This window comes from Hypomesus nipponensis, chromosome 17, assembly GCF_054491055.1.
Source record: "Hypomesus nipponensis isolate SF chromosome 17, ASM5449105v1, whole genome shotgun sequence".
Classification (NCBI taxonomy): Eukaryota; Metazoa; Chordata; class Actinopteri; order Osmeriformes; family Osmeridae; genus Hypomesus; species Hypomesus nipponensis.
In genome coordinates this window covers 6,932,778-6,954,599 of record NC_140377.1, presented here as the reverse complement: position 1 = coordinate 6,954,599, position 21,822 = coordinate 6,932,778, and the positions used below count along the sequence as shown (strand labels likewise).

The 21,822-nt window shown below is 42.8% G+C and overlaps 3 protein-coding genes across 13 annotated transcripts; all 3 read left to right on the top strand.

The window, feature by feature from the left end:
* The first annotated feature begins 543 nt into the window (after positions 1–543).
* aoc2 (amine oxidase copper containing 2) lies at positions 544–4,546 on the top strand. Of its 7 annotated transcripts, XM_084678873.1 has the most exons (6): positions 547–1,115; positions 1,293–1,383; positions 2,032–2,188; positions 2,692–2,977; positions 3,279–3,411; positions 3,520–4,546. In XM_084678873.1, exons 1-6 carry the CDS (start codon positions 604–606, stop codon positions 3,799–3,801), a joined length of 1,461 nt encoding a protein of 486 aa, XP_084534999.1. In that variant the 5' UTR covers positions 547–603; the 3' UTR covers positions 3,802–4,546. The 7 variants fall into 7 exon arrangements, with proteins under 7 accessions (XP_084534997.1, XP_084534996.1, XP_084534998.1 ...); XM_084678871.1 differs by having other exon boundaries at positions 544–1,115; positions 1,293–2,188; XM_084678872.1 differs by having other exon boundaries at positions 546–1,383.
* Positions 4,547–8,784: 4,238 nt separating this feature from the next.
* Positions 8,785–11,659, top strand: LOC146253235 (glucose-6-phosphatase catalytic subunit 1-like). Of its 2 annotated transcripts, none has more exons than XM_084677266.1 (5): positions 8,785–9,002; positions 9,155–9,264; positions 9,681–9,753; positions 9,911–10,059; positions 10,141–11,659. In XM_084677266.1, exons 1-5 carry the CDS (start codon positions 8,785–8,787, stop codon positions 10,641–10,643), a joined length of 1,053 nt encoding a protein of 350 aa, XP_084533392.1. In that variant the 3' UTR covers positions 10,644–11,659. The 2 variants fall into 2 exon arrangements, with proteins under 2 accessions (XP_084533392.1, XP_084533391.1); XM_084677265.1 differs by having other exon boundaries at positions 9,681–9,786; positions 9,944–10,059.
* Positions 11,660–12,060: 401 nt separating this feature from the next.
* Positions 12,061–21,719, top strand: LOC146253234 (histone acetyltransferase KAT7). Of its 4 annotated transcripts, none has more exons than XM_084677263.1 (15): positions 12,061–12,232; positions 13,353–13,500; positions 13,989–14,171; positions 14,359–14,598; positions 14,699–14,781; positions 14,902–14,961; positions 15,095–15,193; positions 15,724–15,834; positions 16,428–16,619; positions 16,776–16,865; positions 17,138–17,278; positions 17,386–17,479; positions 17,762–17,908; positions 19,806–19,912; positions 20,004–21,719. In XM_084677263.1, exons 1-15 carry the CDS (start codon positions 12,218–12,220, stop codon positions 20,100–20,102), a joined length of 1,809 nt encoding a protein of 602 aa, XP_084533389.1. In that variant the 5' UTR covers positions 12,061–12,217; the 3' UTR covers positions 20,103–21,719. The 4 variants fall into 4 exon arrangements, with proteins under 4 accessions (XP_084533389.1, XP_084533388.1, XP_084533387.1 ...); XM_084677262.1 differs by having other exon boundaries at positions 14,875–14,961; positions 15,724–15,813; XM_084677261.1 differs by having other exon boundaries at positions 14,875–14,961.
* Positions 21,720–21,822: the final 103 nt, after the last annotated feature.

Sequence of the window (21,822 nt, the reverse complement as noted above, 5' to 3'; positions counted from 1 at the left end):
AGCCTATCACAAAGCTGTGCGAACAGCTTTTTTATTGGAGTCATTAGCCGTGGAACCCCATGTGAGCACGGGGAGAACATGCAATCACAGGCGATTCTAGGATCAAACCTTTAGGGGGGCACAGCCCCCAATGAGAATATGACAGCAACTTGTTCACTCTTCTGTCCTCTTCCTAAAGGTGCATGGCGACACTGGATATGAAACCAGTTTAAAGCCCTTTTGAACCTGTAATTGTTTGTCATCTGTCACTAACAGACACGTTTGCAAACTCTTACCTTAGAGCACAAAAACTTATTTAAGATCATAATAATTCATAATTACATTTTTATTTTTAGGGATGCTGTGATAAAATGTAAGTGAAAATGAGTTTAAAATCGCCACTGCACTGCGCACTAGTTGACATAATCTAAAGTGTAGACCTACGCATGTGGACTGAGGGCTGTTAGCATGTGTGCAAACCAAATTCTGTAAGTTTCAAGAGGGAGTTCTGGTTCGATAAGACCGAGTGGTGGGTGGAGCTCTTAATTCGTCGTTGGTTCACATAAAAGCTACGCGCATATGTTCATTCCCAAATATTACATCTCCTAGATCGTCTTAAGCGTAATGGTCGCTCAGAGAATGAATTCATTGCTGAAATGGACAGCGATACTCATTTGCCTATTTTCCTTTATCCTAAACATAGTGCTAATATGCCTTAATTCAAATAAGGTGCCAAAATGCACTTCGAAGCCGCTTCATCCTTTGAGGGTCCAGCACAACCCGCGCAGCTCCGTCTTCGCCGACTTGTCTGCAAATGAATATCTCCAAGTGCGCGACTACATGCTTAATCTGCAAAACGTGGACATTTCGAATCTTAGTCTTACCGAGCCCTCCAAAAACTTCTTGTTTTTAATTGATCTCTCTTTGCCGAAGAAAACGGATGCCCTGCGCTACCTAGATAGTAACGGGCCCAAACCAGTAAGGGAGGCGACCGTCGTGGTGTTCCACGGCTGCCATGGAAACATCAAGGAGTACGTGGTGGGACCTCTTCCACATCCGAAATACCACCAGGATGTCACCATGAAGAAGTATAAAACCGAGTTGCCTATCAACGCGCGAACAGTCACAATTGGGGAGTATGTCCTTCTTTTTCAGTTTCTCGACAAGGAGGTATTTTCGAAACTTGGCAAAATCATGAAAGAAAGTTTTGATGTCAGCAAAGAAATCAGCAAAGAAAAGAATTTGAATGCATTTGAGGGAATGCCCAGAGGTGTCCAGTCGGGCGACAGACAAACGTGGATATCTTTTTTCAGGGATTTGAGCGGGATGTACGTACACCCCGTAGGATTCGAAGTCTTGGTCAACCACAATAGCACAGACTCATCCAATTGGAAAATTGAGAAGGTGCTTTACAACGGAATATATTTCAACAGTGTGGAGGACCTGAAACAACAATACGAGTCAGGGAATGTAGATAAAATTGTCTTTAAATCTCTTCCAAATTATGCATCGTTGAAACTCAAAAGTAAACCAACAGGATTGAGCCCACAGCAATATTACGCACAAGGCAAACGCTTTAGTGTCCAGGATAATCATGTCATATACCTTGACTGGAGTTTTGCATTTGGGTTAAGTTCACTTACCGGTATGAGAGTTTTTGACGTAAATTTCAAGGGGGAGAGAATAGTTTATGAACTAAGCGTACAGGAGGCAATGTCGGTGTATGGTTCTGTCACACCAGGGATGATTCTGACAAAGTTTCTTGATTCTAGCATCGGAATAGGGCGCTTTGCTCACGAACTCGTCCGAGGAATAGATTGTCCGTATGAGGCAGCATACATTGACACCTACCGATACATCGACATTGGTACCCCCCAGCGATTTAGGAATTCAATATGCGTTTTTGAGCACAATACCGGCCGTCCTCTCAGGAGGCATTTTTCTGACTTTTTTCATAATAGTTATGGCGGACTAGTTAACAGCGCCTTGGTGTTTAGGACAATCACAGCCATAGGCAACTATGACTACATATGGGACTTCATCTTTTACCAGAGTGGTTCAATTGAGGCCAAGGTGCACGCCACGGGATACATCTCTTCATCTTTCAAAGTGGACGGCAGTTTAAAATACGGCCACCAGGTGGCGGAAAACACAATTGGAAACATCCACACCCATTTCATCAATTTCAAAGTTGACTTGGACATATTAGGTGTGTGTGAAAATGAAGTTTATAGATGCAGTTGTTTGTCATGACATTTGTTTGAGTGAGTGACAGAGCGGACAGTAACGTACCATCGTAAGCACCAGTATCTCTTGGTTGCTGTCCAGTAGAGTGTTTCATTAAGATGAAGATTACCTCTATTGTTACATTTAGCAGATGCTCTTATCCAAAGCGACTTACAGTAAGTACAGGGACATTCCCCCTGAGGCAAGTAGGGTGAAGTGTCTTGCCCAAGGACACAATGTCATTTTGCACAGCCGGTAATCAATCCAGCAACCTTCTGGTTAATAGCCCGATTCCCTAACCACTCAGCCATCTGACTCCCATTAACTCTATTGTTAGTCCCATACTACTGGTGTGTCAGTGTGTACACTTAGGTGTAGTTTCACTATTAGGATAAAACAAAGCCAGAGCATTATACTTAAAAGTTACCGTTCACGAAGCATTGCTTATTGACGTTGAGTTCAGTCCTTCGTTTACATGATCCACAGGCGTTAAAAATGTGTTCCAGACCAAGGACATGAAGTATGAGAAGGTGCCACTGCCCTGGAAGCCAGAGCGCTCTGCCATGGTACCACAGTTGGTGGAGAAGCAACTGAAGACGGAGCAGGAGGCTGCACTCCGCCACGACTCCAAGATGCCACGCTACCTCCACATTGCCAGCAATCGCACCAACCGATGGGGCCACCAGCGTTCATACCGCCTCCAGGTGGTCACCTTCGCTGGAGAACCCCTTCCAGAGGCAGAACCAGAGGAGAAGTCTATGTCTTGGGCTAGGTGAGGACTCTCTCCCTTTTAGATGTCTGAGGTGTTCAATTGGGATCTCTGTTTCTAGGGTTGATGGTGTGACCCATGAGCGGGATTGGTATTGCTCAGTGTTACACCATTTGAATGCCAATCAAGAGGTTGAGGGTTCAAATCCCATCTGTATATTGCCTTGGATGAAGGCAGCTGCTAAATAAATAAATGCATGACATTACATATAAGTCTGTCCTCCAGTCTGGGGTAGAAACTCTTTCCCTGACCATGGCTTCTCTTTCCCTTCTCTTTCTCTTTTGTTTATAATTTTGTACTACAGGTATAAAGTGGCCATTACCAAGCACAAGGACTCAGAGCAGACTAGTAGCAGTCTGTACAATCAGAACAACATCTGGACTCCAGCAGTCGACTTCAGCAAGTACATTGAGGACAATGACAGTATCGAAAATGAGGTGTGAAATTCATCATGAAGGCCTGTGAAAATAATTTGTATGGCAAGTTCATTGAGTTGGTGAAAGTAAGATTGCAAAAAGTCACCAAAGTGTTTTCCTGTCCTCCAGGACCTGGTTGCCTGGGTAACCGCTGGCTTCCTTCACATCCCTCACGCTGAGGACATCCCTAACACAGTTACCGTGGGGAACGGGGGCGGGGTCATCCTGAGGCCTCATAACTATTTCGATGAGGACCCATCCATCCACTCTCAGGATGGGGTGTACATCGCACCTGGCTCAGAGGAGAGCTGTGAGAGCAACAAGATGGCCTGCTTGGCTCAGGACACCTGCAGCCCTGCCCTCGAACCCTTCACCTTCCATGGCTTTGATGGAACAATGAAGTTTGAGTGACACCCGCTAAATCTGCTGGGTACACTTGTTTAGCTTGATTTCACATAGAGATCTTTAAATGTGTGGCCAAGCACAGTTGCTGATTGCATTTTAAAGCTTCACATCTCCAAGGCAGTATAAGGATGATAAAAATTGACAATTTTAAGAATAAATCATACGTCAAAATGACAACGGGAATAACAATGTATTCCTTTTAGGAAGTAAGACATCCTTCATTTGCACCTACTAATTTGAACATTGTTATGCATAAACATAGAGACGATTTATCTCTCACATTTTATTAACTCCAGTCATCCTTATAACCACTGCCTACACTTTTTTATTATTCTTTATGGCACTGACTAATTACTAATTTTAACATTGTTATGAACACCACATGCTTACATGTACTTATGCAATAACAACGTAGACGATTTATCTCCCACATTTTATTAACTCCAGTCATCCTCACAACCACTGCTGACACTTTTTTATAATTCTTTATTGCACTTTGAATTTTTTCTATATTATAACATTATTGGTTGGTTGCCTGTGTATAGATGCACAATATTATTTGTATTTTAACAGCTTATGTTGTATGAGTCCAAGACAAATTTTCATCAGAAAAATAACATCTATCAAAAGTGTGTGTTTGATATAGGACACATCATTTTTGCTTCTACATAGTTCTTTTTAATTTCACAAATAGGGGACAGAAGTATTTATGTAAGAGGGTTTATAAAATAAAAGCAGTTTGTTAAAATGGTCCAGACAGCAGAATTCATTGTTTCTTTTACGGTCTTTCTGGGACCTATATATTTTCTAAAGGAAGTCAGAAACATAATTCAGACGAGAGAGGACCAGTGAACTCCTCACCCCAACCCCTGACCTGACAAACTAAATGCACCAAAGGAATTGACTGGGGAATAGGTTTTTCATCTATTTGTGTATAGTGCAACAAAAAAAAGAGATTAGCATGTTTTGAATTAGTTTGTTCAAGGTATCATTGGTTCACTCAAAGTTAGTTTTCCCATCTATAGTAGAATATTGTCATGCATTTTGTCCTTTCTGTAAATAATTCAGGATAAATGGCTTCTCTAACCCCCCCACCCCCTCTCTCTGACTCAGAGGCCGTGTGTTAGGTACATTTAAGAGACATCAGACATTTGAGGAGGAGGCATTCTGGAAATTCAGAGACAATTCAGAGAAAAAAGAGGTTCCCGAGTAATAGTTAGATGGATTTGTCCTGCTCAGTAGTTCACTGTGAGCTGAGGAGCTGCATTCTCTTGAGTACCAAGCACACTTTGCGAACGTGTACTATAATCCAGTAAAGCCTTTCTGAAGAGATTCAAAGACCACTTTGGGAAACAAGACAGAAAAAAGAAATACTTGAGAAAATAAACACAGGAACTGCATTCCGGATTCTTTAAAGTATGACCTTTGACCCTTCAACCACATTCCCTCTAGTAGACCGGAGATAACAGCATCTGCATTTGTTTTATGGATAGTTCCCAAAACAGGTTTACCCCAGATGCAAAAAATGACTGAAATCCTCAAATGCTGCTCCTGGATCAGTTTTATTGGTCTCTCCCTAAGGGTTAACATTCGGATTTGTGGAAATAAAGCTGAAGTAAGTTCAGGTCACCATATCACCTTTAAAGGGGAATTGAAATAACAATAAAAAATCACAAGGCCATTTAAGCTTGATACAGTTGAATACAAAACAGTTTACGCACCATTAGTGTCAACAGAGAAAGCTGCTCTGTTGTAACTTGGATAACTGATCCAAACTAGAGCCAAATACCTCAAGGCCTCAAGGGGATAAACAGCCCAGACAAGACTTGGCTCTGACTGGGAGAGAGTGCAACCAGAGAGCCTCCATATTGGTTGTGTCTAGAAAGAATCCCACCATAATAACAACACTATATATCTCTGTGATAGAATTGGCAAGCTGCCTGGACAGACTTCAAGAGTGGCTTGCAGGTCACACGCTACGGCTGACCCCGGTTTGTCTGTTCTCAGGACCAATACACAGTGTGGTAAAGGAACAATCCTGCCTCCCAATTATCCAAACAAGTCGATGGACTTTAATAGATTATGCTAGAATATCTAGGAATTTTACCAGGGTCGAGAGGTTACATAGAGTAATATAAACTGCGGTGCATAATTTGTTTTTCTGTATGTTAACAGACATGGAGATTAACACAGAATGTAACACTGGCCCATTTGGATTTGCTCCAGAAGAGTCTATAGATGTTCAACATCAGTAGACTCACATGATGTTTACTTCTAATCCCACTCATATTGCAGATTCCTCTTGTACCCCTTTGCCCGGCCCCAACATACACAACCTTAAAACCAGGCTGATAGACACCCATCAAGCAATGGTGTTAGTTTAGTACACAGTTGGTCAAAGTATATTTCCAATCTCTCTTAAAGGTGCTATGTTAGATGTCAGTTCCATCCCAGTTTACACGTATCCTAATAAGGAAGGCATTCAGAGCAGGTATATAAACAACAGGATTAAGATTTAGACCAGAGGATCCAGCAGTGCTGTGTGTCTGTGCGTGTTTGGGAGAGAGAGACATAATTAATCGGGTCCAAGATGTTTCTCAACAGGCTGTCAGACTCTGGGTGGAACAATCAGATGCATTTGCATGAGTGTGTATAGTGTGTACGTGCTTGCATGCTTGCATATGTGCGTGTGATGATTTATAAGTCTGGGATGTCTACAATCATTAACTAATGGCTATGATCACTTTTTTCAAACACACACATAGAGACACACGCGACCTGCACCATCTGAACATTCAATATTTGGATAAGTGTGTGTTTTCTCTCTGTCTTATCAGTGGGCTCTGCAAGGACAGATGGTGGGGTGGGGCCAGTGTGCAGAGGGGATGTCCTCCATGCTTAAGACAGACAGGATGTGAGAGATCTTAATGTAGGGTATGTTATGACACCATTAAGAATGGTTATATAACTTGTATTATTATTATTATTATTATATTAACCAGGAGAGAATAATATATGAACATGTTCATATTCTAAATACCCCTGCACAACCCACTCATAACCAGCTCCCTTGATCTTTTTATAAGGACAGCAGAATATATTTCTTGTTACTTTCTTGGGTGGGAAGACGGGGAAAGTTGTGTTGTGTGTGTGTGTGTATAGGAAAGAGGTGGGGTGGGGGAGTGGGACATAGTCACATAGACACAATAGTTATTTTTAGCTCCCAGGACAAGATCACGGTTTGTGGAGCAAACAGAAAATAGGCTTGTTTTATCCAGGCGAGGCCACAGCCAAATAACGTGTCACCGTGGAAACTTACCCCACTCGTTCCAGGTGTCACAGGGGTGCACTCGGCCAGACGTAAACAGGATGCACCCCTTCGGAGCCCGTCCCATTTCTCCATCTATTTTCTCTCTTCCCCTGTTCTACTTCTTTTGCCCACCTCCCAGCCTACCCCGCCACAAACTAGAGCTAGCAGGTTCTCACGGATGCTAGGTTCAGTCTCCGGTTCATGTTCCTGTCCAGATGACAACAGGAGGTGCACGTGTCCGAGGTGTGGAACTTCCATGCTGACCCTTTTTCTTTGCTTACAGAAGGTAGTGGTCATCCAGCGGTGAGAAGAGGTCTGGAAGTCAACCATGCTGGAACAAAAATTAACAATTCCCTTTTGCCATTGAAAACGTATTATGGTGTAACGGTTAATAACATCATAGCCATTCGAGGCTAGTCCTAATTAATCTTCCAGAGCAGTTTTTTTTTCTAAATACACTTATTTAGTAGAATGACTTTCATGAATAGTTAGTTAGTCATTTAACTCTGGACGCTCTGGATAAGAGTGTCTGCTAAATGACTAAATGTAATTAGTTAGTAGTTAGTTAGTAGTCCACAGAGCTAAGTAAAATGTCATGGTGTTCAGTTAAATAAGCACTTGCTACTTTGTGCTTAACCCATTTTATTTTTTAATTACTTAACACTGTAGTTGAATGAAACCACAAAAAAAACGTTTTCAAGTAAATCCACGAGTTTATTGTTTACGGTGTACTTTCAATAAAGAGTGAATTTATTTTACATTGAAATCTGGGACGACAGGTAGTTCCACTAAAACAATGATTGACAGCAGGTTCCCTGTCCAGTTTTCCACACGTAGTACATCCCAACTGACAAATTAAATGCGTCTGGGGAAAAAAAGTGAACTGTTGCGCTGCAGGCAGAATGTTATACATTTTGATCTAAGTACAGTTTCACAAGCACCAAAAAAAATCAGTGTTTCTTTGAAATGGGCTGAAATGTGTTTTCATGTTCCATGATGACCCATTGTTTGCAGAAATAATAGTAAATATTCATCTTATTCTATGGGGAAAACAAGAGGCAAGTGGAAAATAACCTGATTATGAGTTGGACCTGTCATCCATCACACCTCTTATCTGGGTCTCACATATAGCTCTCAATACCCGGACAGAAAAACTGAGATTTAGAGGACTGCTGGGAAGTGATGCCCGACAGAAGAGCCTCTTTGAAATGGCATAGATATGGCATAGACACCTTATGGTGTGTGAGACTGAATGGAAATGGAAGTTAATGGTAATGATGGCAAAAGAGTGTGTGCATGCGCGTGTGTGCATGCGTGTGTGCACTGCGCTGAACAAGGGCACGTACTCACCCACTGGCTGCAGTCATGATGTAATGTTTACCCCCTTCTCTCTCTCCTCCCCACTCCAGTTTAGCAACTGGGCTTGGTGAAGTGGCCAGGTGGTCCCTCTGGGTATAAAAAGGGACCAAGGTAACAGAGCAGCAGCACATTCTACAGCCAACCAGACACTAGTAGAGAAGCCACACTTGTCTTTCTCATAGACGACTTTGGTTACTTAGGGTTAGACCCAAATCGTAGTTTTAGCAGAGAGTACTGAATCGTAGATACCAGTGAAGTACGTTTTTGAAAATATTATATATTTGGAATTCTGGCTGAAATAGTGAACTAGCAAAGGAGACATGGATGTTGTCCATGGTTATGGCATCAGTGCCACCCAGTATCTCCAGGTCCATTACAAGGACACACAGGACTGGTTCCTCCTGGTCTCCATGGCAGCTGACCTGCGGAACACCTTCTTTGTGTTCTTTCCTGTCTGGTTCTATCTATGGGAGCCTGTGGGGGTCAAACTGGTCTGGGTGGCAGTAGTGGGAGACTGGCTTAATATGATCTTCAAATGGTGAGTGATCACAGACTCTGATGCTTTAACTAATGAGCATTACAATGTTGAAATGATGATGATGATGATGATTATGATGATGATGATGTTATCACTGTGACACTGGTTGATGTTAACCTTATACTTATACTTAACCTTATATTCTTCCTCAGGATCCTCTTTGGAGAGCGTCCTTACTGGTGGATACAGGAGACTGGTTACTATGGTAACTCATCTGTGCCATATATTGAACAGTTTCCCATGACCTGTGAGACTGGTCCAGGTGAGTCTGAACTGGCTACTATGTTAACAAGAACAAGCTGCTGGGTGATTTGTTTGATGATGCCAAGTGTTAATCCCATTGCCTCCGCAAGCGAAAACATTATATTTTAAGTACTGTATACTTATGAAGTTAAGTACACTCTTTATCCACTTTGGCCCTTTGGAATAAGATAAGATATACCTTTATTTGTCCTACAATGGGGACATTTGGGCATTACAGTAGCAAAGTGGACAGAAGAGTATATAGAAAGAAATAATAACAATTGTACAAGATATAATAATAATAATAATAATAATAATAATAAACATCAACGTGATTAAACTATAAGTTTTATTTGTTAAAATTGTTAAATGTAATCAAATCCAAAGCAGTTCACAAGGAAAACTGACAATTGACACTTAATTTTCTTCTTACAGGAAGTCCTTCAGGTCATGCCATGGGGGCTGCAGGGGTCTACTATGCAATGATCTCATCGCTTCTTGCAATTCTGCTAAGAAATTATGGAAACCACATCAAAAGCTGGTGAGATGTAAAATCAAGAGATTGCAATGTAGCGAGAAAGAGACAGAGGAAGAGTGTGAAGGAATGAGATTGAGAGAGAAAGCAAGAGAGAAAGAGAGGCAGAAGGATAGATAGACAAGGAGAGAATGCCGACCCCAATACCTTTGTCTCTCCTCAGGTGTGTCCGTGGGCCCCTGTGGATGATGTTTTGGTGTGTCCAAGTGTGTGTGTGTGTCTCCAGGGTTTTCATAGCTGCCCACTTTCCACACCAGGTCATTGCTGGGGTTTTCATTGGTAAGTAGTAGTATCTACAAGCTGTTGCTGTTAAAAATACTGACCCAAACACGCATTGCAAAACTGTGAAACTGTCACCAGGCATCATCGTAGCCGAGGCCTTCAATCACATCCAGTGGATCTACGGAGCATCTCTGAGACACTACATCTACACCACACTCCTTCTGCTCTCTGTTGCATTGGGACTCTATCTGCTCCTGAGGGGGGCGGGAGTGGACCTGCTCTGGACACTGGACAAGGCCCAGAATCGGTGCCTCAACCCTGAATGGGTTCACATGGACACCACGCCTTTCGCCAGCCTCTTACGCAACACTGGCACCTTGTTTGGCCTCGGCCTGGGACTTCACTTACCCATCTGTGCAGAAACAAAGAGAACCGAGGGGGGTGCCACCTACAAACTTGGCTGTTTAAGTGCCACACTGGTTTTGCTACATCTGCTCGATTATTTCCGGCCGCCTGCACATAGCGTGTTGTTCTATCTGCTGTCTTTCTGTAAGAGTGCCGCCGTACCCCTGGCTACTGTGGGGATTGTACCCTACTGTGTAGCAGCGGTGTTGGGTCAAAACAAAAAGAAACAGTTATGAATCAAATAGACATCCACTGAGGCCTAGAAAGACCTTCTGATAGTGAAGGTGGCTCCAAGGACTGCCATTTGGTTGAAGTGTGCAATTTATTTTTGCAACAACACTTGTGGAGTTATCCACTGACTGCAAGAAAGTAAAATCCCTGATCAGCCCTGTCTTCACTTTGACTTGGACAAACTGTTGTATGTGCGAGATGACAAGAGGCCAGAGAAGAGCAAGTAAGAGAAACAGCGTCAGCCTCAGTTCAAAGACGCGGATGAGTTGTAAATGAGGGGTGCCTTGGTGAAACATGAGGTAGGCAGAAGTTGCAGAGCTACGGTAAGGACAAACCCCACTTGAGTAGAAATGTTGAAAAGGTTACTACCTTTCACGTGGACATTGACAAGCTCTGCCACAGAGCAACAGAAGGCCAGCATTTTAATGGACTCACCTTTGAATTAGTGGTCTAATAACTACATGACAGAGTGAACACAATGCATTAATGTTGATGAGGAACAATCTCACTGTCTAAACATTAACAAAGGTGTACGACAGGGGTCCATTTGAGGGCGACTTCTTTTAGTTCTACGTAACAATTTCTTCTTTTTTTCTGTAAATTGTACTTTTATGAAGATAACACAATTGTGATTTAAAACAACAACTTAGTGACCCAGGTCATACATTGATTCCAAGCTGACAATTACTGCACGCACTGTAAGAATGTGAGTTAACTCTATCTGTTGACGATCACAAAGCTTGCACATTTTCATTCACTAAGCTGTCCTCCAGGGACTACCCCTCTAAATCAGAACATTTATACAACTGAGAAATGGGACTGGGTTATTCTAAATGTTTCTCTGTGTTTTTGTTGAATTTATTATGTGCTTATTTTATGTCTGTGTATTGCTTTTTTGTGTAATAATATTAATGTAACTAGTCTACAATGTGGTTATAGGTCTGCAGGTTCTGAGATGTACTTCTTTCTGTGTGAATTGGTGAGGCTTTTGTGGAATAAATAGAAGGGCTTTTTGACCATCTGAATTGAAATCATAAATCACACATCACATATACTGTTTGTACATATTCATCACAGTCAACAGACATATTTACAGTGAACATACAACCACGAGAGGAAAAATTGACATCTCATTTCAAACCTATATACATGATCCAATACTGGCATCTAGTGGTCAAATTGTAACGTGTGGTTGGGGACTTGGTTTAATTGTGGATGTATATTTTCATCTTACATTTTGTATAATTGTTCAGATATCAGATAGACTCAGATATAAATAAAGATATATTAATACAAAGTATCTTTACTTTGGTATACAATTGTTCACTGTTGTGTACTAATACTATCCTGAGGGGGGCGGGGTTTTCAGAATGCAGTCAGTAGCTAACGTTTACAAACGTTTGTCTTTTTGAACGCAACCCGGAAGTGCTGACAAGGAAAGATTGTTGCGCATAGTTGGCCCCATCGGAACGATTTTTAAAGCTAATTTATTAAATACGCAATTCTCTTCTGTGTATATTTTCACTGCTACTATCGGTGGGATACAATCTTGTAAAATAAACTCCTGCTGAAGGGAGACATGCCTCGGAGAAAGGTAAGTAATGTCAGCTAGCTGGCTGGCTACTGTACTGGTAATTACGTCAAAATTATTATTGCTAGCTACCTAGGGGGCATAACGTTAGATAAATAGTAGATTAACAACAAATTAGATCAAACGATCTTGCCGTTAGTCCAATGCATTGGCCACCGACTATGCAAACCCGTTCATCTTAAATTTAGTGCAATGCAATGAATGTGCAAACTTTGCAATTTAATGTTTACTTGTATGATAACCATTTCAGTTGGGCGTTTCTTGCTCTTGATGCAATGAAGCATCTTTGCAGTGAGTGTTTAAAACAAGCTAGCATAATGTTTTGGCGTAAATGGTTGTTCTTAACTGGTTGCCTTTATCTACATTTGTTTGGACATCTTTATATGCATGCTCTGGGCAGCAGCATTTGCACGAGCTATATGACAGCTAGCTAGCCAGGCAAGGATGGAACAGTTTGTTCCTTTGCGAGGAGGAGGAGCCGTTTCCAAAATGATGTGATTGGATTGAACCAGAACCAACGTTGTGCCCGTTGGTTGAATATTTGGACGTCCTACGTCCTTCATTTACGATTGGTTTAGGGTGAGCTCAAGCGTATAAGCATATTTTGTTATGTTGTAGGCCTATAACTTAAAAAAAAAAAAAAACAATCGTGGGGTTCCTTGTTTATTTTGGTAGTGTGGGTAAATATATATAATATGGAAGTGGTAGCGGAGCACCGCTGAACAATTCAAAGTGCAACGAGCATCCCCACCAAAATAGCAATACACACAAACCTACTTTTTGTAAGGTTTCATTGAAAGAGGTCTGTGGAGTTTCGTCGTGCTTTCATAATAAGAGCTGTTTTAAGTCAAGAATGATACTTCAAGACTATTTGAGACCAGATATTCTTCTGTACCTAGTGTTTAAATCTGTCCTTTTCAAACATGGTATTTGTACTGTTTGATTATATCATCTTAGCCAGTAAACATGGGATAATCTTTGAACAATCCTATGCTATTTTAAATTACACAATTTGTATAAATTGATATTATTTTAATATACATTGCATGTTGTAAACACTTCATTAATGTACTTCTACTTCACATACCCTCTTCTCGTGTCCATCTTTTTGTTGTGTTCTAAGAGGAACGCTGGGAGCAGTTCCGATGGAACGGAAGATTCGGACTTTTCTGCGGATCTCGAGCACACGGACAGTTCCGAGAACGACGCTCACAGGCGGAGGAACACGCGCCTCACCCGAGCTTCGTTGCGACTCAGTCAAAGCTCACAAGGTACTGTCTTTTTAAGGAATTAAACAGAATAATAAAGTCGATGTAAAGACTATAATGGTCATGAGCCCGTGTAGGCCCCATTGCTTTTCTATCCTGCTTAGATATAGTCTACTCTAGCAGATAAAAGCAGTGATTCCTACACTCAAGTCAAATTTGAGATCAGAAAAAAAAAAGTAAGATAAGAACTTCTGTATTATATTCTAATATTCTGTCCATTGACAGTATATAGAAATGGTCAGGGGGTTATATCTTTTTCTTTAGACAATAGCCATTGTCTGTGTGCTGTAGACATTCATAAACTGTGAATAGGAACAAACTGATGAACCCTCCCCCATGACCCTTTAATATGTCTCTCCATAAGAGGGTGACATAGTTTAGGGGATGCATTCAGTTGTGGCAGAGCTGTCAATACGAATCATAAATCATTTAGGACCCTTGGGGGAGGGGAAGGGCTGCCTGAAGACTCCTGTTTAAAAATGTGTTTTTAGATTCCAGCCCTGCCCAGCGAAGCCCATCAACAACGTTGGGCCCAGAAGAGGTGGTGGTCTTTTCTGCCCGCAGAGTGACCCGTAGCCAGCAAGGGGCATCGGTCGCACCCAAGAAATACCCCCTGCGCCAGAATCGCTCCTCTGGGTCGGACACGGAGCTGCCTGGGGATCTGACAGAGAGGGGTAGGAGGCTGGAGGCTGGAGGAAGTTATAGGGTTGAAAGAGGCTGCATGGTCCCTCTGCTGTCAGTTATCTGCATATGCACCATGTTGCCTATCCTGATGCTCCTTTGTATTATTGTAACCATTGCTGGTAGGGTTTGTATTGTACACAGGGTTGTTAACGTAGTCTCTCCTCATTGGCTCCACAGACCAGAAGCAGGGTGCGGACCAGGACGAGTCTCCACCCCGTACGCCCACAGGCAACGCCCCCTCGTCTGAGTCAGACATCGACATTTCCAGCCCCAACGTCTCTAACGACGAGAACCTGGCGAAGGAGCTGTCACTCAAAGACTCTGGTAGCGACCTCTCCCATAGGCCAAAGCGGCGGCGCTTTCACGAGAGCTACAATTTCAACATGAAGTGTCCCACACCAGGATGCAACTCCCTGGGTATGGGATCGGAACCATCGTCCACCCACAATTCTCCATTGCTAATACACGACTAGTCATTTTTCTGTCTTGACTCGTCTTTTCTTGCTCCGTCTCTCAGGTCATTTGACAGGGAAACACGAGAGACATTTCTCCATCTCTGGCTGCCCTCTGTACCATAACCTCTCTGCCGACGAATGTAAGGTAAAAACACAGTTCAGGATCCAGAGAGAGCTGCAAAGGGGTCGATTGGTTTAAGTTGTCGTGTGTTTCGGTAAACGGCATGTATCTTACCAGGTGAGGGCTACTTCTCGTGACAAACAGGGGGAGGAGAGGACTCTGTCACACAGACAGGATGAGAATAGACACTCCACACGCCACCAGGTACAGATCAAAGCCAATCATCCTTTTTCTAGTGGCACCCACTCTTCAGAATGAACCAAATATGACTTAGATCAGTCATTCAGACAGCCATAACATAAATGGTGACAATGTATTTCCGCTTCCCGCGCCCAAGGCTCCGACCGATCGCCAGCTGAGGTACAAGGAGAAGGTGACGGAGCTGAGGAAGAAGAGGAACTCTGGCCCTCTCAAGGAGCAGAAGGAGAAGTACCTGGTGAGTGAGTGGGGGGACCTGGTGACACCCAGGGAAATGTTGGACCAAAAAGTCTTTGTAGTTCAGTCAAGACAATCACGTGTTAGATTTGAGCATTTATTGATACCATGACATGGACATGGGTTTAATCTTGGCGAAGTGGATAATCTAAGGGAAGCACTCCCTGCCTCCTCGATGCGACACATAAATACACGCATGACATATGAGGCAGGGAGCAATAGAGACATAATCCCCCTGACGGATAGAACATACAGACAGCAAGGGGGAGAAGGGGATGGTGGATAGCTACAGCAGCACTGATCATACACAACTGAGGTGAGTGTGTGTGTATCCGCGCGGCCTTTTGAAGCCGTCTTATCGGACGTGGCCCAATGGGCTTGTGCTGGCTAACACACGTGTGGTAATGAGCGGATGCCGCCCCGATTGCCCTGCCTGAACTAGCTTCGCTCATGTAGTACATTTACATTGCACTGCAGTGTTGAAGAGGTTGTATTGGAGGTACAATCTGTCCTCTTCTCCGCTGTTACCAGGACCACCGTCAGATCCATGGAAGCCAGCGTGAGCCCCTATTGGAGAACATCACTAGTGATTACGACCTGGAGCTCTTTCGAAAAGCCCAGGCACGTGCTTCGGAGGATCTTGTAAGAGAGAAAACTCATCACCTTTCCTCCCACCTTCTCCTCCTCCTGCTCGCTGTCCCTCCGTCTCAGTCTTTTCTGACTGTATGGACTCAAAGGACACCCAGACGCCTCTCTCTCAGCACTGTCACGTTGGGGCAGTGCATTCTGGTTGAACTGGCCAGCCACCAAAGGTGCTGCTAGCTAGTGAGGAGTTTATTGGAAATGTGTGTCCCCCATCGTGTTCAAGCATTCAAACAAACTGTTCAATGGCAGTCTATCTTAAGGAACTTGAGTTCTCATTTGGGTGGTAATTCATTCTCCCCACACTCTCTCCTTCCTCTCCATTCAACCGTTCAGACTTCAGTTGTGTCTCGTCATCCTTTTCTCACAATTTTCATTTTGTAGATGGGCTTTCTCTATCCTTCCTACACAAATTCCAAAAACAAACACACTCATGGATATGGGACATTTAGCATTTGAACCCCCCTCCCATGTAACTTTTGGTCATTCCTTCCTCTTTTCCTTCTCGTCCAAATCCCCCCTCCACTGTGTCTCTCTTGTCCACCCTCCCCTCCCCCACACCCCCCCACCCCTTCTGTTCTGGTCTCGCGCAGGAGAAGCTGCGTCTGCAGGGTCAGGTGGCGGAGGGCAGCAACATGATCAAGACCATAGTGTTTGGTCGCTACGAGCTGGACACCTGGTACCACTCGCCCTACCCAGAGGAGTACGCCCGCCTGGGCCGCCTCTACATGTGTGAGTTCTGCCTCAAGTACATGAAGAGCCAGACCATCCTGCGCAGACACATGGTAAGACAAATCACTGTGGTCAACTTGGTGTTTCCTTTTGTGTTTCAAATGTTTTTTTTGTGTGTTCCTCGGAGACGGCAACATTAAAAGTACACTTGTCTGTAGTGCCATTTTGATGGGAGCAGTGTATAAATCCTCTAGTCTGCTCTTGTCTAGGCCAAGTGTGTATGGAAACATCCTCCCGGAGATGAGATCTACCGCAAGAACAACATCTCTGTCTTTGAGGTTGACGGAAAGAAGAACAAGGTGAGAGAGTGCCCTCGCTTCCTGGGTCATCTCAAATCACTCTGTTTGACCTGTGCACTTCTTGTCCTTGATTATCTGCGGCACTTACTCTGCACATGTTCATTAAGAGCACCTCATTTGGGGTGAAAGTGCCTGCTAAATGATCGGTTAAACCGAACAACACATAGGTCTCCTCCATCAACTCGGGCATGAGACACTGTTGACTTTGAAAATCAAGCTAGTTTTGTATAACAAAACTACTGTTCTGATTGACCTGACTGGTATCTTTCCAGATCTACTGCCAAAATCTGTGTCTTCTGGCCAAACTGTTCCTGGACCACAAGACTCTGTACTATGACGTTGAGCCGTTTCTCTTCTATGTGATGACAGAGGCCGACAACACTGGGTGTCACCTGGTTGGATACTTCTCTAAGGTGAGGACAGGCCTTTCGTGTGAAGTCACTGTTTTCAGGCATAGACAAAATCGCATTCCAAAGAGACAGAAATGGCGGTATGAATTGAATTCTGTCTTGCCATGCAGGAGAAGAACTCGTTCCTGAACTACAACGTGTCTTGTATCCTCACCATGCCTCAGTATATGCGACAAGGCTATGGCAAGATGCTCATCGACTTCAGTGAGTACCAGCTAAAGAGTAGCACTGCTCGGATGCTGGGTCATGGTAGTGTGTCTTATCTTGTTATTGTAGTTGGGTTTATTGAGCCTCTACCCGGGCTTATGCAGGTTTCCCTCTGCCAGTGATGTCTGCTTAGCGTTTTCTTTTATCTGGTCTCTCTTCACCTGATGTCCAAACTCAAACTTGGTCTCTCTAACTCTCTACCTGGTCTCTCTAACCCTTTACCTGGTCTCTCTATCCCTGTACCTGGTCTGTTCAACCTTGTTCTGGGTCTCCATTCAGGCTACCTGCTGTCAAAGGTTGAGGAGAAAGTTGGCTCTCCAGAGCGTCCCCTGTCTGACCTGGGCCTCATCAGCTACCGTAGTTATTGGAAGGAAGTGCTGCTGCGCTACCTCAACAACTTCCAGGGCAAGGAGATCTCCATCAAAGGTCAGCTGGAAGTTCAACCCCATATTCCTTTTTATTTGTACATGTTTTTCTTTGTTTTTTGTTTTTGTCTTAATTGCTGTGGAACATACTCTTGCCACTATATATATAGCTGTTTGTCAAAATGAATTGCCAGAATTGTAGTTTAACAAGCCAGCTGTTCAGAAGTCAGTGTAAGGCTTGTTTATTATTCTATTTTGTGCAGACCGATACATTATGGCCAGACTCACAGACAGTCATTGGTCTGACATGGTTTGTCTCAGATAGAAAGATGGTACTGCTGATAGGAGTGACGTTTGCTTGTTTGCTGTGTGAATATTGGTTCACCAGTTGTCATACTGTCGGATTTATTAAGCAAACCAGCAACAGCAAGCTTAGAGGTTTAAAAAATAAATAAAATGAGCTTGACGCCTAAGATATTTTTCATATATGTATTGCTGCCAGAGGAGTACTCTCTGCCAAACCCAACTCACCCTAACCTCTCCCCAATGTCCCAGGTTAGAGAGGGCCCTGAGGTTTTTAAGGGCTGTTCCATAGTAGAAAAACAACATTTTAGACATTTTAAATGCTGTATGGAAACCACAATGGTCACCTCCTAGCACCTAACAGACAAGGCATGCTGAAATATGCACAATTTTATTGTATGCTAATAAAATGTATTTGTATACTAGAAGGAGGAAAGAAAACATCAGGGGGATAGTGAAAGAATGAGGCTAACCAACTGACTCTTGTCAACAATTCAGTAACGTTTAATCTTAATAAAACATGATCATTTTGCTGACAGGGATGTGGATCTGGCTTAGCCTGGCTCTGCCCTCCTACGTACTTCTGCTCAATTTGGATTTTGTTTCTGTACTAGGTCTGGCCATTTGGTACGTAAGTCAGATTTTGCAGGTTAATTTTTAACCGGCCAATCAGCGAACAGAGGGAGTGGCTGAGAACGATGACGTTGAAGTTGTGCGCTAGTTTGTGTTGTAGTTCCGTAATGGGGGCGGAGAAAGATGTGAGCAACACTGCCGAATATCTATAAACTAAAGCCGGAGCAAGAACAGGTTTTGCTGAGTTTTGTAGGTGGCCATGATGTTGTGGCCCTCCTCCCCACGGGGTTTGGGAACAGTTTGATTTTCCAGCTACGGCAGCTAGTTCTGTTACAGTAGTGGTGAAGGAATTGGCTAATGCGAACGCTAGCGATTGGTTATGGTAGATCAGAGTGGCTCTGGGTAGATCCAATAGTTTTAATCTTCAACAGACTACCCGCCTACAAGGAAGTCAATGCTTGTTAATGGAGCGAGGTCAGAATATCTGTACAAATGAAATGTACGAAAGTCTGGTTAGGACCAGGCTAGATCTGGCTACTCTCAGTCCTCAGAATTTTTGTTTGCCGTTTGGGCAAATATTGCAGAATTTCACCCATATGGTAGTAAGGAGAACATTGTGATTTAAAACGTTTTTTTACCCCCTTATACCTCCGCTTGATGTGCCTGTGATTATGTAATAGTGTAATAATGGAATTATGAGATGTTGATTTGAGGTCAGTTACAAGATGAGGGTTTAGACCCTCAGTGTCACAGGGTTTAGATTAAAGTAGTCATTACAGTGATCACTATATGCATCTCAAAAGACACTGGTGACCCACTGAAAGGACGTCATAATGAGTGTAATGTACTTTATGTGCTCTAATGAATGTCGAGGAAATGAAAGATGGTATCTGGCCTTGGTGATTTCCAATTCGGTTTCAGCCGATGACTAGTCCAGACATAAGTAGACATTGGCCGTGTAGTAGACGTTGACAGTGATCTAATCTACTTTTCAAACTAATCAAAACTCAAACTGTCAAATTGTAATCTTCTCATCAAGTTTTGTCTGATGTTCTGAATCTGATCCTCATTTTCCAACCTAGAGATCAGTCAGGAGACAGCGGTCAACCCAGTAGACATCGTCAGCACTCTGCAGTCTCTGCAGATGCTCAAGTACTGGAAGGGAAAGCATCTCGTTTTAAAGAGACAGGTAAACACACACACCATTTGACCAATAATTCACTAGTGCCATCACTTGGAGAATAACCAATAGCTTAATTATAACCACTGTTATCCTCCAGGACCTTATTGATGACTGGAAAGCCAAGGAGACCAAGCGAGGCAGCAGCAAGACCATCGATCCCTCAGCCTTAAAATGGACGCCACCGAAAGGGACGTAGATTGGCCCACTGTTCCCCGTGTTCTTCACAACACTCTCACTGAAACTACCCAGACACTCACTACCCAGACACTCCAGACCAGAGCCTGGAGTTCCTCCTCACATCAGGATGGCCTATTTCACACACCTGCTCTTCATCCCTCACTAGAATGTTCCTTTAGAGTTAGTCATTTACAATGATTGTTTAGTGTAAATTAGGATAAAAGGATATACGTTCTCAACAAAAAGCTTCTAATGCTTCACAGTCACTTAGTTTCAGTACTCTTAAAGGTAGGTACATCCTGATAGTGAGCTGATTGGATCCATACCTGTGCTATCCATCCGCGCAAGAGCCGCTCCATACAAGTGTTAGTGAACCATAGTGAACCAGTTAGTAGGCATGTAGCTATCTATAGCTGCCAGTGGACATGAAATTCTTCCACTTTTAGAGTGATGTCAGCAGGACAGGAGTTCCCTGGATGAAATCATCGTTCTGTGCAGATAGCGAAGGGAACCTTGTACCTCACCGATGTCTCACCCTTTGTTTACACTTTCCACAACCTTTCTTTCCTCTTTTTTGGGGTCTACCTCGTACATTTTACCACTGTTTTAACTCCTTCGGTTTAAGGCCAGTTTTATACTTGTTTCAATATTTGTTTTATATAAATATATTTACATGAGCCGAGGTCAAACAAGTTGCTTTGTTTGGATATATTTAAGCGATGAAGATGTTTGGCAAGACAAAGTTTATTAAATAGACACAGGACTGGATCCCAAGCTATACTGAAAATATTTGAAAAGTATTTAATATCGTAAGATGACATTATTTGTGCAGTTTAACAGAGGAACAGACAAACGGGCACACAAGAGAATAAGCAATATTGTAAAAAATAATTATTTCAGTTTTATGTTCATACAAATTAATTGAAATGGGTGTATGAAAAGCACTACGTGCATTTAAAAAAGTAGTGATACTGATTATATTAACCATTTCCAGTAAATGGTTTGTGATACAGTAGCCTATAGATTGAAAACATATTTTTTACATATATTAATGGATATGTATTGCCTTTATTTTGTAGTGCTTTATGTACATCCATGAATGTTGTATGCCACAAGGCTGTATGGCTTACACGTCCTTGTTGTAACTGAAGATAATGCCTTTACAGATCATTTTGCCTAAATTCATCACACTAAGCTATTGGCAACTGTTGAGACCCTTCACTACCGCATACATTTCTCATCTTTTATTTCCTGTGACGTCCATCTCCACCCAACCTCTTGGCCACTGCCTTTTATATTTGACCTATTTGCCTTCCATTGTGCTCTATAGCCTGTTCTTTCTCAATGCTTCCTTGTGTACCATTGGCAGCTATAGGTACCCACTACATATTTGTATGTGTTTAATCTGGTGGAATATGGAATAGCACCTTCATCCAGTGTTCTAGAAAAAATAGGAATTTTATTCATTCTATAAGCTAACAAAGGACAATTAGACCGCTGTAACCTACCTACACACAGTGAGTACTGGTATATCTATATGAATGATGTAGTAGTGCAACACCCATATATTGTTCTGTTGTCCAGCTGCTTTTGTACTTGCTTCCTCTGTCCAATAAATACAAACGGTGGAAAATAATTGAAGGTCTGATTGTCCTCAGTGTTGTTTACTGCTGTCTGTCTCTTATGTAACATGAGGTGGGTATAAATGTTTAGAATCAGATCCAATAAAATGTAAAGGG